The sequence below is a fragment of the Schistocerca serialis genome, chromosome 9 (genome assembly GCF_023864345.2).
Source record: "Schistocerca serialis cubense isolate TAMUIC-IGC-003099 chromosome 9, iqSchSeri2.2, whole genome shotgun sequence".
Taxonomy (NCBI): Eukaryota; Metazoa; Arthropoda; class Insecta; order Orthoptera; family Acrididae; genus Schistocerca; species Schistocerca serialis.
In genome coordinates, this window is record NC_064646.1 from 64,198,813 (window position 1) to 64,212,654 (window position 13,842).

The 13,842-nt window shown below is 36.7% G+C and overlaps 1 protein-coding gene across 1 annotated transcript in view; it reads right to left on the reverse strand.

Annotated features, from left to right (window-relative positions):
* Positions 1-203: 203 nt before the first annotated feature.
* Positions 204-13,842, reverse strand: part of LOC126419371 (phenoloxidase 2-like) — a 118,407-nt gene continuing 104,768 nt past the window's right edge. Inside the window, exons 11-13 of the mRNA XM_050086559.1 lie at positions 12,477-12,612; positions 1,404-1,630; positions 204-970 (exon numbers count right to left, since the gene is read on the reverse strand). Coding sequence (XP_049942516.1) covers positions 722-970; positions 1,404-1,630; positions 12,477-12,612 — 612 coding nt within the window. The 3' untranslated portion in view covers positions 204-721. The remainder of the gene's footprint in view (positions 971-1,403; positions 1,631-12,476; positions 12,613-13,842) is intronic.

The window sequence follows — 13,842 nt, forward strand, 5'->3', positions numbered from 1 at the left end:
TTTTTTTCTTTTTTAAACATAGTAAGCTAATCTGTAGGAAGGTTAAAAAAAGGTTCCACAAATTATGTAGTGGTTCTTTCTTTCACTGCAGGAGCCCAAAAATATAAGATATATCTTTATAATGTTTTCTTGATATCCATTTTTAATAAATTATTTCTTTCATAACAGATACAAAAGGAAGTCAAACATACAAAATTCACCAAAACCATACATAACAATGAGTAATGAAACACTGTAAATGCAATGTCATGATTGTGTTGAGTTTCACATAACTTACAATGGAAATATGCAATTATAATATATATCCAAGGATAAATCACTATGAATCTAGTAAAAGAGGCACAGAGTAATTGACAACACTATCCTTCTCACCATTCCCAAAGTGGTATTCCTCTGTCAGACCAAACCAAGCAATGCCCCATATCCACCCCTATTCAACTCCTGCTCCCAAATCCAGACCAATGGGTCATGGGGTAATGTCAGTGTGTATGTATTTGGGAGGGGAAGGGGGTGGGGTATTTTAGCACTACAAAAAGGTTTTCTCTGGAAGTTTTACTAGTTATCACCCGTCTCCTTGAGCCTACCTCATAGTGATCCATTGACATATATGTCTTAAGAGTATTATAATTTTCTGTGAAAACTAAGTGTAGTACAATTCTGCAAAAACACCATGTCTCTCTGCAAGTTTAATACAGTAGTATGAGAGTAATGTTCATTTTCATCATCCAAAATTTGGGGGGATCCCAGGACGATTTCCAGGTTGAGGAGCGACAACAGTCTCAATGTGCCGTATCCTCACATCAATTGTGGCCATGTTTGGTGTCAGGAATTCACGCAGAGTGTTTACACCATCACGTGGCAACCGGTCAAATGGATATCCCATGTTACGTCTATCTGGGTACAAACGATTGTGCAGACCACAGTAACTATGAGCCGCACGACAACCAACGTCTGGATCAGGCTGCTCCACCTGTTGACAGATTTTCCAGACAAAAATTAAATTATATTATTTAGTAATGATATAATATGTTCTCATGATTACCAAACATAATTTCATTTTCTCATTACGGACCATAAACAAACAGAAATTTTTTTGTTTGGCTGCTGCAAAACAGTAAGATTTTATAGAATAATAGTATGTTCAGATTTTGTGACTTAAATCTTATGTTTAACAACATATTTTCCAGGCGCTGATTGCATTTCTGTTCCTGTTTCTTACTCATTTAGTTTCTGTTCTGTTTCTATATGATGTAAGACTGTTTTTATTTTAACATGACTTATTTATTCCCAGTAATCTAATGTAAAGCAAAGAAGTTATTGTGTATAATTTGGAGTTTGCCTTGTAGTTTAAAGTAATTTTTCACATATATTGCAAACTGGAGTAAGAACTCAAGTGGACTTACCCTGTCCTGACTGCCATCTGATACCATAACAAAGAACTCAACAGGGAATCCTTCTGGCTGACCCTTGGGTATCAGCATGTGTTGTGGCCATCCACAACCACAATAGGTGTATTGCTGCTCTAGTGGTGATGATCCTATTCCAGTAAGATTGCGGAATGTCCGCTCAAATGGTATTGTCACTGATGACTCATCAGAACGGCGTTGTATGACATTACGGCCACTATTCACTGCAACAGAAAAAAAACTGCTACTAGGAGACAAACATACATGAATACATACCATGAAATATTATTTTTGCAGAACTGTTTACTGTCAGTTCACACAAGAGGAAGTTCCGCCGTGCAAATTGCGCAGTGATCCAAGAAAGTCTGCAAGAATTCATACACAAAATGGCTACTGTCTTTTTTGAGTTCACACACTTTCATGTTTCTGTTCAGCCAGTGTCATGCTTTATCTATCTGTATCTGATAGCATTTTTTTGGTTTGAGGTATCTTTCATTATGATTTGCATTTTTAAAAGATGGATGTTTATACCATCCTCTGGTCTGAGCCAAGATCATTGCTCTTCAAGACACCCAAAACTCCAATAATATGCCCAGTAGTAATCACTGAAGCAGGCTCAGAATTTACAGTATAAGAGAAGTGGTAGCAGTTACCAGCTCCCAGCTCAGGAATCCCACATTTGCAGGACCTGTAACCAATCAGGACTGTTCAGTCCCCTAGATGACATGCAGACCATTTGGGTGCATGACTGTTGAGGCAAAACAGATGTCAGGCAATCCTTGCACTATCCACCCCAACCCACACGTGTGCTGTGTAGGCCTCTGCCTGGATTGACTATTTCCCTTGTGTCTTATGGAATCAAAATCAAACCCACTAAATTTCACAAACACTCCCAGTGGATTGGGTGCTTGGTTGAGATGTCGGACCCAGCATACTAAGAGGGTCCATGTGACTCAATCATTCATAGTTAATGGAACACATCTAAGAGGTGAAAATGTTCTTCAGATAAAGTGACATCAGAAAATTGTACTACCTTTCATACACAGAAACGAATTGACAAAATTTGTGGACCACTTAAATGATTTTAAATGGCTACATAATGGCAGGAAATCTTCACCTACACCTTAGGATGAGACTGTATAGCCACAATTCCATATGCTGTTTCAAATGTGTATCAGAATGTTGGTTTAGCAGCTTGTTGTCGAATACATTTCCCAAGGACCATTCTTCCAGCTAGGCATGCAGGAGAATATGTAAAATGTCTAAGAGTATGGACAATTCACAGTAAAATTGAAGCTTTAAGTTGGGTGGGGGCATCCTTGGACACTCAGTTGATAGGGTGACTTATTAGGCCAATAAATTTTACACTCCAAGGTAATTTATAATGTAATTTGACCTTCAGCACTTTCAATATGCACAGCTATGAATTATAGAGACAAAGTGCAGTGCAATACATTATTTACTGAGTGGTCAACAATTAACTGAAGCCTATTTTTCTTATTATTACCTTATTTTTAGTACCAGTTCTTCTATTTTTGTCACCTAAAAATGATCTATTGTCTATTTTACTGTCATATGTTACTTTGAAATGTAACTGAAGACAACAATTGAAAGAAATGGCAAATTTAGTCAACATGTCTTGTTTACCTTATCTTACAGACTATAAGAGACACATTTTTCTTCAAAAAATTGCCTCCAAAATTAAGGTGCACCCTATGCTCGAAATTAATATGAAAATTTCCAGAGTCTGATTTAAAATTCCTGCCAGTCTTCAAAATGGCCACATATTTGATGCCTCAGGAAACCTATTTCTATCTGGCAACATTGAATTCAACTGGCAGCAGCAGTGCAGATGTGACAAACGTTAGTTGTGGGAGAATCATAAGCTTGCTAACACTGTCTCTCTCAGGCCCTGCCATCACAAACCCAGAACACTATCATGCCTATAATGTGTCACTGCACTTGGCAGTGCCAGTCAACTTGAATTGAAAGTGATTTGTATTATCAGTAACAGTATCATAGTTTTATTAGCAGTGACTTTCATAATGGACGAAAATAATAGATATTCATATAATGTGGGCTATAAACTGAAAGTAACTGCATACCCAGAAGAACATGGAAACAGAACACCTGATCGGCATGTCGGCCCTGCAAACCATTTATGATTGGTTGGCTAGTAAATAAGAACTGAAAAAATTGAATGCAAAATGGCCAAAACTAGAAAGTTGCTACTCACCACATAGTGGAAATACTGAGTTGCAGATAGGCACAGCAAAATGACTGTCAGAAAATGAGCTTTTGGCCAACAAGGACTTTGTCAGAGCTAGAACACACACACACACACACACACACACACACACACACAAGCAAATGCAACTCACACACACGACTGCAGTCTCTGGCTGCTGAGGCCACACTGCGAGCAGCAGCATATGTTGGGAGATGCAACTGGGTAGTGGGGGTAGGAAGGAGGCTGGGGTGGGAGGGGAAGGGATGCAGGGTAGGTGTGGGGGATGGTAATTGTGAAATGTGTGAATTGTGTTTTATTCATCTCATGACATACATTAGCAATCCATTTGGTTTGCGTACAGGAGAAATGTCAAAAATTTATAAAACAGTTACAGTGATTTTTACACTAATAAATAATAGCAGTATAATAAATCATAACACTATAAGGATATTTCTTGGAATGTGTAACACATTGTGTCCAGCTCAAATTTCCAGTTTGTCCTGCATGAATTCATCCACTGAGTACTAACACTTCAGTGTGCATCAACTTGTTCCCTTTTAATTTATTACACATTTTAATTCCCATGTATGAGGTCCCTGGGCATACAGTCTGAGGCGGTGGGTGGGGAGCATAAAATTTTCTTTGTTTCTGGTATCATGTGAAAGGACAAAATGGTTTCCCTCCGATAATTCACATCTGGTGTACAAAAATATAATAATCTCATATATCTATAAGGATGGCAGAGTTAATATTTTAAGTTTTCTAAATAATGGTCAACATGGTTCTTTGTGATTTGCAGTGCACATATTTTGAATGATTTTTTTCTGTATTTTTATTATCTGCACTATGTTTGTCAAGTTACCCGAAAAAGCAATACCATAACTAATAATGGATTCGAAATAGCTTGTATATGCTACTTTTTGTGTGTCCATGTCAGTTGCAGTTGATAATATTTGCACTGCAAATGCGAAACCACTCAGTTTGTTTGCCAGGTATTCAATGTGTGCCTGCCAGCTCAAATTTTTATCTACATTTAAAGTGCTGCTTGTGGGAGCATATAGGGACAAAGTGGTGAGTAGCAACTACCCTTTTCATAATACTGTTATATTTTCGATCCTGGATTTTCCATTGTAAAAACTAGAAAGTGACATATTGAAATGGATTCAAGGACACTATCAAAATGACACTAGAACTGATTCAAAAATGATTCAAATACATGCCTGTAAGCTAGCACTACAGTGGAACTTGACAGACTGTAAGTGTTGTTTTGGTTGGTGTTACAGGTTTATGAATTAGTTAGTTAGTTGGTTGCGTGTTCGATTGATCAGTCGCATGGTACGGTAGCCGTTATGATGTGGAATGTGTCAAGTGCACAAGGAATGCACATATGAAACAAGATATTTCTATTATTTACCTCATTCCCTTAAATTATAGATTTATTTATTCCTATTCAAGAATTCATCTATGGTATAGAAGGAGTTGTCAAGGAGATATGATTTCAATTTATTTTTGAAGCTATTACTGCTGTCAGACATTTTACTTCATCTGGTAATTTGTCAAAAATTTTTATAGCAGCATATTTTACCCCTTTCTGAGCCACAGATAGGATGAGTAAAGGATAGTGGAAGTCCTTCTTTTTTCTGGTATTATAATCATGAATGTCACTGTTGTTTTTAAACTGGTCCATGTTGTTGAGAACAAATTTCATTTGTGAGTAAATGTACTGTAAGGCTGCTGTAAGAATTTCCAATCTTTTAAAAAGATGCCTACAAGATGTGCGACTATGAACGCTACATCATTCTAACCACTTTCTTTTGAGCAGTGAATACTTTCTGTCTAAATGTTGAGTTACCCCAAAACATTATTCTGTATGACATCAGAGAGTGAAAGTATGCAAAGTATGTTAGCTTACTAATTTCTATATCCTCAAAATTGGCAATTACTCTGAAGATTCTCATCTATATGTACACCCAAAAACTTAGTATGCTCCCACCCTGCTTACTAACTTCTGTGGTTGTGTTATATTTATTGAAGGAACTGTACCTTTTGCAGCAGAAAATTGGATGTACTGTGTTTTTTTTTCAAAGTTTAGGGCAAGCCCATTTGCAGAAAACCAGTTAATGACTTTTCCAAAGGCTTTATTTTTATCATTTTCAATTGGAGTTTCTTTTACTGGATTAATATAGATCGTTGTATCATCAGCAGACAGTGTCACTTCAGCTTCCTGTTTCAGAGAGGAAGGGAGGTCATTCACATAAATCAAGAACAGAAGGGGACCCATGATTGAACCCTGTGGAACACCTAATGTAATTTCACCCCAGTTAGATGAAGTGGAAAACTCATTTAAATCATTTGACTCATATAAGGAAACTTTTTGCTTCCTGTTCTGTAGGTATGACTTCAACTACTCATTTGCTATTTCATTTATGCCATAGAATTGTAATTTCTGTAACTTTTTGTAGAGAGGCCTGACAATGGCATATTTTAACCTGTCTGGGAAAATACCTTGAGTCAGTGATGCGTTACATATGTGACTCAGAACATCAGCTGTAATTGCTCCACATTGATTTAATATCTTGAGAGACGTCATCTACTCCAACAGAACATATACTTTTCAAAGATTTAATAATTTTTTTTAGGTCACAAGGTTATAAGTTGAAACTTAATCTTACTACAGTTTTTCAAAACAGACTCTTCCATGCACTGCCTGGCTTTTTCTTTTCAACTGTTCTCACCAATTTTTTCTCCTGCACTTAATAAATGGTTATTAAATACATTAGCTACTTGTGTACTGTTGGTTAGGATGGTCTTGTTCTCTTTAATAGTAATACTACCTACCCTAGTGGTTACTTTTTCTGTCTCCCTTCTAACAACATTCCATACTGATTTTAAACTGTTCTCACCAATTTTTTCTCCTGCACTTAATAAGTGATTGTTAAATACATTAGCTACTTGTGTACTGTTGGTTAGGATGGTCTTGTTCTCTTTAATAGTAATACTACCTACCCTAGTGGTTACTTTTTCTGTCTCCCTTCTAACAACATTCCATACTGATTTTGTTTTATTGCCAGTGTTGTTAATTTCTTCGCTAACATACATATTTCTTGAAACTTCCTGGCAGATTAAAACTGTGTGCCCGACCGAGACTCGAACTTGGGACCTTTGCCTTTCGCGGTCAAGTGCTCTACCATCTGAGCTACCGAAGCACGACTCACGCTCGGTACTCACAGCTTTACTTCTGCCAGTACCTCGTCTCCTACCTTTCAAACTTTACAGAAGCTCTCCTGCGAACCTTGCAGAACTAGCACTCCTGAAAGAAAGGATATTGCGGAGACATGGCTTAGCCACAGCCTCATTCTGGATACATATTTCTTGATTACCTTACAACTTTTCTCAGTATGTTACAATAATTTTTATAGTGTAAAACTACTTCTGGATCTTTACTAGTTCTTGCTGTCTCATACAGTTTTCTTTTTCTTTCTGAAGGCACTTTAATACCTTTAGTAATCCAAGGTTTCTTGAAAAGTGTGTGGTGTTACATTTACTAATTCTCTTTGGGAACCAATGTTCAAAGAGGGATATAAATGTATCAAGAAATATGTTGCATTTATCATTAGCATTTGGCTCATTATATACATCTCCCCAATTATCGTTTCTTAAGCTTTCTCTGAAGTGCTCTATAGATACCGGGTTGAGTGACTTCACACTTTTACTTAAAGGTTTCTGAACTGTACACCCTGTTAGGTTTTGTAAGTTAATCAGTTATGCATCATGGTCTGACAATCCATTTCCCACAGGAAAAGCATATGTTTGTTCTACATCCTCTTTCTGTACAAATACATTATCTGTTGACGTGCTACTGTCTTGAGCTATATGTGTAGGGAAATTGATCACTGACTCTAAGTTATATATTGTTAATAACACTTCTAGTTCACTTTTCCTATCAGGATTACTTAGAAAGTTTACATTGAAATCAACACAGATTAATAACTTCTCCTTTTTGTCTGAAAGACAGCACAATAGGGAGTCAAACTTTTTTATGAACAGCTCCCAGTCTCCTAATGGGGACATGTACACTGTTACAAATATCAGTACTACATTACCTAGCTGAAGTTCACATGCACAAACCTCAAAGTGCTGATCAACACAAAATTTGCTTACTTCTAGAGTTTTGCATTTATGCCCTTGTTTTATGAAAATGGCAACTCCTCCTTTATCCATCCTAGATCTACAAGTGTAAGATGCTAAATTATACCCACCTATACTGACACTATCCATGCCCACAGTTACTTGGTGTTCAGACAGATTATATCAATCTCATTGTCATCTTTGAGATCATATAAACACACTAATAGCTCATCTGCTTTATTTTTTATTCCCCTGATATTTTGATGAAGTAAGTTGGTACTGCCCTTAGCTTTACCCCTATTTATTGTACATAAAGTTTCTTTTATTTTATTTATCTTGATTGTTAGGTGTCTGGACTTTGGCTTTAACCTAAAAAAACCTGTCTGCCTGGACCCATTAACCACAGAGATCACCCCTTGTGTGACTGTGGACCCCCTTACAGTTTCTGCTAATAAAGAAGCTAACTTATTTTTCCTCATCCTATTCAGGTGCAGGCCATGTGTAGTGTATCCCCACCTACCAATAGCATATACTGGAACAACACTTATGTGAGATTTTGCCAGTGTCTGGAGCATCCTGTTCTGCTCAGTGTTAACATGCCTTACAGCAGTGTTTACCCAGGGCTGATCATGGTGCTGTAAGACCTCCACAAACCCCACATTTATGTGCTCAGTTTCTGCTCCTATTTTATCCAGGTCACTCCTAATACTGTATCTTGGATTCATAGCCAGGATGTTTCCAGCTCCCCCAACTATAATTACCTGATCTTCCTTCTCAAAGTCCCTGCATAGCTGACCTAAGTTTTCTGTTACCTGGCCAAGGCTAGCACTTGGTTTCACAAAACTTGTGATCTGGTACCCTGCACCTAATTTCTCCTGAAGCAGCTAGCCCACACCCCTCCCATGACTGCTGCCTATAAGCAGAATTCTTCTTTTCCTATTCTGGTTTGATCCCGACCTGTCTTTTTTTCTTTAAGCTAATATTCTGCTTCAACCTACTTTCAACAACGGCTGGATGAGGCCCTTCCTCCACTTCAAATAGCAAGCCAAACTGATTTACTAATTGAATTTCTGGAGTTTTTTCAAGTGTTTCCCTTTTTCGCCTTTTGCTTGCTGCCTTTTCCCAGTTCCCAGAATCTTTTTCCTTCCTTAACCTACATAATTCCAAGTTCACGTTTTCTAATTCAGCCTTAAGAGCACAAATTTTTGCCTCCTGTTCAGCGATTTTTCTGTCCTTTCTACATAATCTACATTGCCATGGAAGAGCCAGTACTGTTTGCAGATGACACCAGTCTATTGATTGAAGGGAATAATGAAGAAAATCTTACTGCATCTGCAAAAGATATTACAAAAGGAGTGTCTGAATGGTTTACCAGAAACAGGCTAATAGTTAATCCCCAAAAAACTGTACTAATGAATTTCCACACTGATCAAAATAAAAATCCGGCACAACCTGTAATATGTATGGATAACCAAAACATTAGTTCTGTCAATGAAACTAAATTTCTCGGGATTCATATCCAGGAAAATCTTAAATGGAACACTCATATCACAGCCCTAAATTCAAAACTAGCAAAAATGAGCTATGTGGTAAGAATTCTCTGCAACAGTACTAGTGCAGAAACAGTTAGGGCTGTATACTTTGCTCGTGTACATTCAATACTGAAGTACGGTATCATTTTCTGGGGAAATGTACATCAGGCCATAACAGTTTTCAGGAAACAAAAGGCAATTATAAGAATAATGAAACAAGTGAGCAGCAGAAAATCATGCAAACCTTTCTTTAAAGATCTAAAGATCCTACCTCTTCCCTGCATTTATATACTGGAAATAGTCACGCATGTCAAAAAAAGCATACTGAGAAAAGAAAACCTTTTTCCTCAAAACAAAAGTGTCCATGATTACAGTACCAGGTCAGACAGTGACATACACGTCAATCATTGTAACACCACATTATGCCAAAAAGGTGTATATCATGCAGGAACAAAACTTTACAACAGATTACCAAGACATATAAAATCTCTTACTGAACTACAAAGCTTTAAAAAGTCTGTGACATCCTACCTTCTGAAAAACTGCTACTATTCAGTCTCACAGTATCTTATGCAAGAAAAAATGTAATTTGTATCTTTAATTGTAGAAATAAGTTATAAATATACAGTATTTCAAAAATTTGTAATTATTAACTGTATAGATCCAATTTGTCATAAAAATTTATAAAATTTATGTTTGATATTTGAAAATCCAATAGCCAAAATATGTTTTCTGTCCAATATCCTGTGTACAATATATGTACTTAAAAAGAGATTTATATGGACAAATAAATAAATAAATAAATAAATAGAGCCTCATTTTCTACCCTCGTTTCCTCACCACTACATCCGCCCCAATGAAACCATAACTTACAGTCTACACAGAACACCCCGTCTTTCAAATTTCTACGGCAACCACCAAATTTGTCACACGTGGCTTGATAGGCAAACTTAACACAAAAGCAGAGAATAAGTTGGCAGAAGACCACAGCAGTTTCGTAACCTACTAATCTGTAAATAAACACTAATGTAAACAAATTTTAAACTTACTTCCAAAAGTTTTAACTACCTAAACTCTGTATGACCGAAGTGAATTAATTTGACTTTGAAGCGATAATGCTAGTCAAAACGAAAATCTACACTTGTGTGAAATTTACGCCTAAAAAACGTAAACATAACTAACAACTACCAGCCTTTTATGAAATACTTCCTTTTCGATCTAAATATGTTCAGAAGAGCGAAACCTTCGATAGATAGCCTAGAGAAGAAGTATATAAGCCTAGAGAAGATGGTTATACACTAGTCTAAAATGTAATATTAACTAAATTAGCTCTTATTTCAATATTAATCACTTAACTTAGGAAGAGCTTCATACACGTGTGTCTGCCGAGCTCCAGAGATAATGAAGCATCATGGAATTAGCATGCAAACCAAAACCAAAATACTTCAGAAAATGTCACAAGAGTATGAAGAGAAAATATTATCTTTCCAGTGCTTTATTATTCAACATCGAAAGAAAACCAGTTTGGAACTAAGCCCAATGGCAAATATGAACAGATCTCCCCTGATATTTGCTGTGCCAAGTAACAGAACTGTTGCCATGAAAGACACTAAAACTGTAATTATAAAAACAAGTGGGTATGAAAAAATACACTACACTATTGTCTTTACATGTTGTGCTGATGGTACTAAACTTAATACAGTCATAATTTTCAAGCACAAAACAATCCCAAAACCTTCTGAAATACTGCCAGGTGTTGTTGCTCAAGTACATGATAAGGGTTGGATGGACAAGGCTGGTATGAAATTATGGATTAACAGTGTGAGAGATAATGAATGGTGCTTTATTGACGAAGAGATCTCTTCTTGTGCTAGATCAGCTTAGTAGTCATTTCAAAAATTCTGTGAAAGAGAAATTGAGACAGGGAAATACATAGCTTACTGTTATTCTGGCAGGACTTACTTCACATTTGCTACCTCTCAGTAAATAAACCATTTAAAGAGTGCATACGACAGGAATGGAACAAATAGACAGCAGATGAAACCCAACAGGAATTCATGCTGAAGAGAGCTTTAAAGTGACCTACAATCAAATAAATGTATCAGTAGATAAAACAGTCATGATCAAGAGTGAGAGAAGACATTTTTGTTAGATCTTTCATGCAGTGCGCCATAAGTAACGTTTTCCATGGCAGTGAAGACCATTTTATACAAGAACAGGACAATGATAAAGACAAAGAGGAAGAAGAAGCAAAAGAAAGTTCAGATGATGATTTCCAGAGATTTTAAAGATCAGTTCAGTTTTATAAATTATGAATTTCTTTTTAGTCTGACTTTGCAGTCTAATAATAAAAATGGTAGAAATGTTATTTAAAAAATGGTTAAAAATTAAGGTGTGTCTTGTAGTCCTTTGCGTATTATCATCTATAAAATATGGTGTACCTTTGCATATAACATGATCTAAAAAACAGCAGTAACACAAAAAATATATATCAATATGAGTTGTTTGAGTACCTATGGGTTAATTTTGATTTAACCTTTCTATGTTTAATGTACATAAATTACACATATTGCAATAGCTTACTGCGTGTACATTAAGTACCAGTACTGTTTTCCTGTTATATGAATCTGACTTTCATATCTTTTACATTCTATACCTATAATTTGTTTTCTTTGAATTCTCGCATCTTTTTTTAATCAATCATGCACACTACCCCAATTTACAGGTACTGATTTTTATTTTTTATTTATTTATGGTACTTATTATTATTATTTGTATCATCTGTCAGTGGGTTTGTCACGAACAATACTTTTATGTAATGCGGGTTGTACTGCCTTCAGTCTCTGTTTACACCAGCCTCATCTTTTGGTGTATTATGACTGAGGGTAAAGTGTTAACACTATTTAGAATAATGGCAGACTATACTTCATTCCACTGTTAATTACTGACTGCTTACAGTTTAATGAGTGAGACATGAATTACTTCAGATCAGTCAACAATGTTGTCTTATTATTACTCGCTGCTGTCTTTGCCCCAGTATTAATTTCAAAGAAATTTAGGTAACGGGAAGATTTTGTGTACAAAAGTATAACCACAAAAATAAATAATAGTATCAATAATGTTCAACAAATATAAAGCATATTCCATGAAAATTTCCATAAAAGTAGTAGAGAGACTTACACTGGACAAAGAATTTATCAATTTCAATGAAGAGAGTTCTCTGGTCACGTAACAACATTGGAAGTCCCCTCTCATCAAACTTTGGTGCCATGAAAATTCTCACTGTGCCTATTCTTGGACCACCAGTGTTATCAACCTAGAAACATTAATAAAATAAACTGAAGAAGTGTCATATCCAAATAATGACTTGTAATTTAATTAGACATAATTTCTTGTGGATACTTATCTTAGGAGGCAAGATGTGTAGTGCTACTGATACCTTTAGAAGTAAAAGTTACACATTTCCATGAATTTAGATCTAATAGTTCTTTCCACAGGAAAGAGAGAGGGTTAGGTTGTGGAAGGTTAAAAAAGAGATGAACAAGGACGGAGAGGATTACAAAAGATCATGTGATATGCTGGTGGAGGCTAAAGTTTAGAGGTGGTATGGCCACAGGGGTTGGAGGAATAAACAATAAGTTACAGTGTCTCCACCCATGAAATTTCTAGAATGCACTGATCTGGCAGGCAATGGAATATTAGTATAGAAGGAGCTGGGTAGTGCAGAGATTTCTTATTCCAGAAGATTACAAAAGGTAGTAAAAGTCCTGGAGGAGAATGAGATTCTGTTGTTCCAGTCCCAAGTGGTATTGACTGAGGAAGGTACCACCCTCAGTGGCCAGTCAGCACAAAGTGCAAGGAGTATTGGATGTGTGTAGAGGTAGAACACAAGAGAACTGTTACTGGTCTTAGATGAAATGGTAGTTTCAGTTTGTGAAGGCCTTGGCAAAACCTTCAGCATACTGGGAGAAGGGTTTCTTGACTCTCTTGATATAGTGCTCTTGGGTGGGCAGGCACAGTGGGAGGGAGTTCTTGAAGCAAAACGATTGGTAACTGTTGAAGAAGGGAAGTGACTGGTAATTATTAAGTTTGATGTGAACAAAGATGCTTGTGGAGCTACCAGTGAGTCGAGGTCATCATTCAGGAAGGTGGCTTGTTGACCTGAGGAGAAGGAAAATGAATGAGAGAGAAGATTTTGGGGTTCTGGAGGAATGATAATAGGGATTTTCTGCCATGGGCTCAGATCATCAGGGAGTCTGAAGCACATGAATGTGTTAAAACTGTGGGTGGTTGCCAAAGATCCTAAAGATGGTCCATGAACAGAATTTCATAGAATGGTTCCCTCTAAGTGTTCACAGCAGTGATGTAGATCTCCTTGTGATATCTTCAAAGTAGGAATGGTAAAGGATGTAGTTGGTTATGGTTACCAGGAAGGAGTTGTGGGTTCAGTGATTAATTGGGCTTTGGGAGAGATGACAAGACCTCGGGCACTGGTGATAAGTGTGGTAACATGGGTGATCGTATTTTGGATCTTAGGAAGCATATA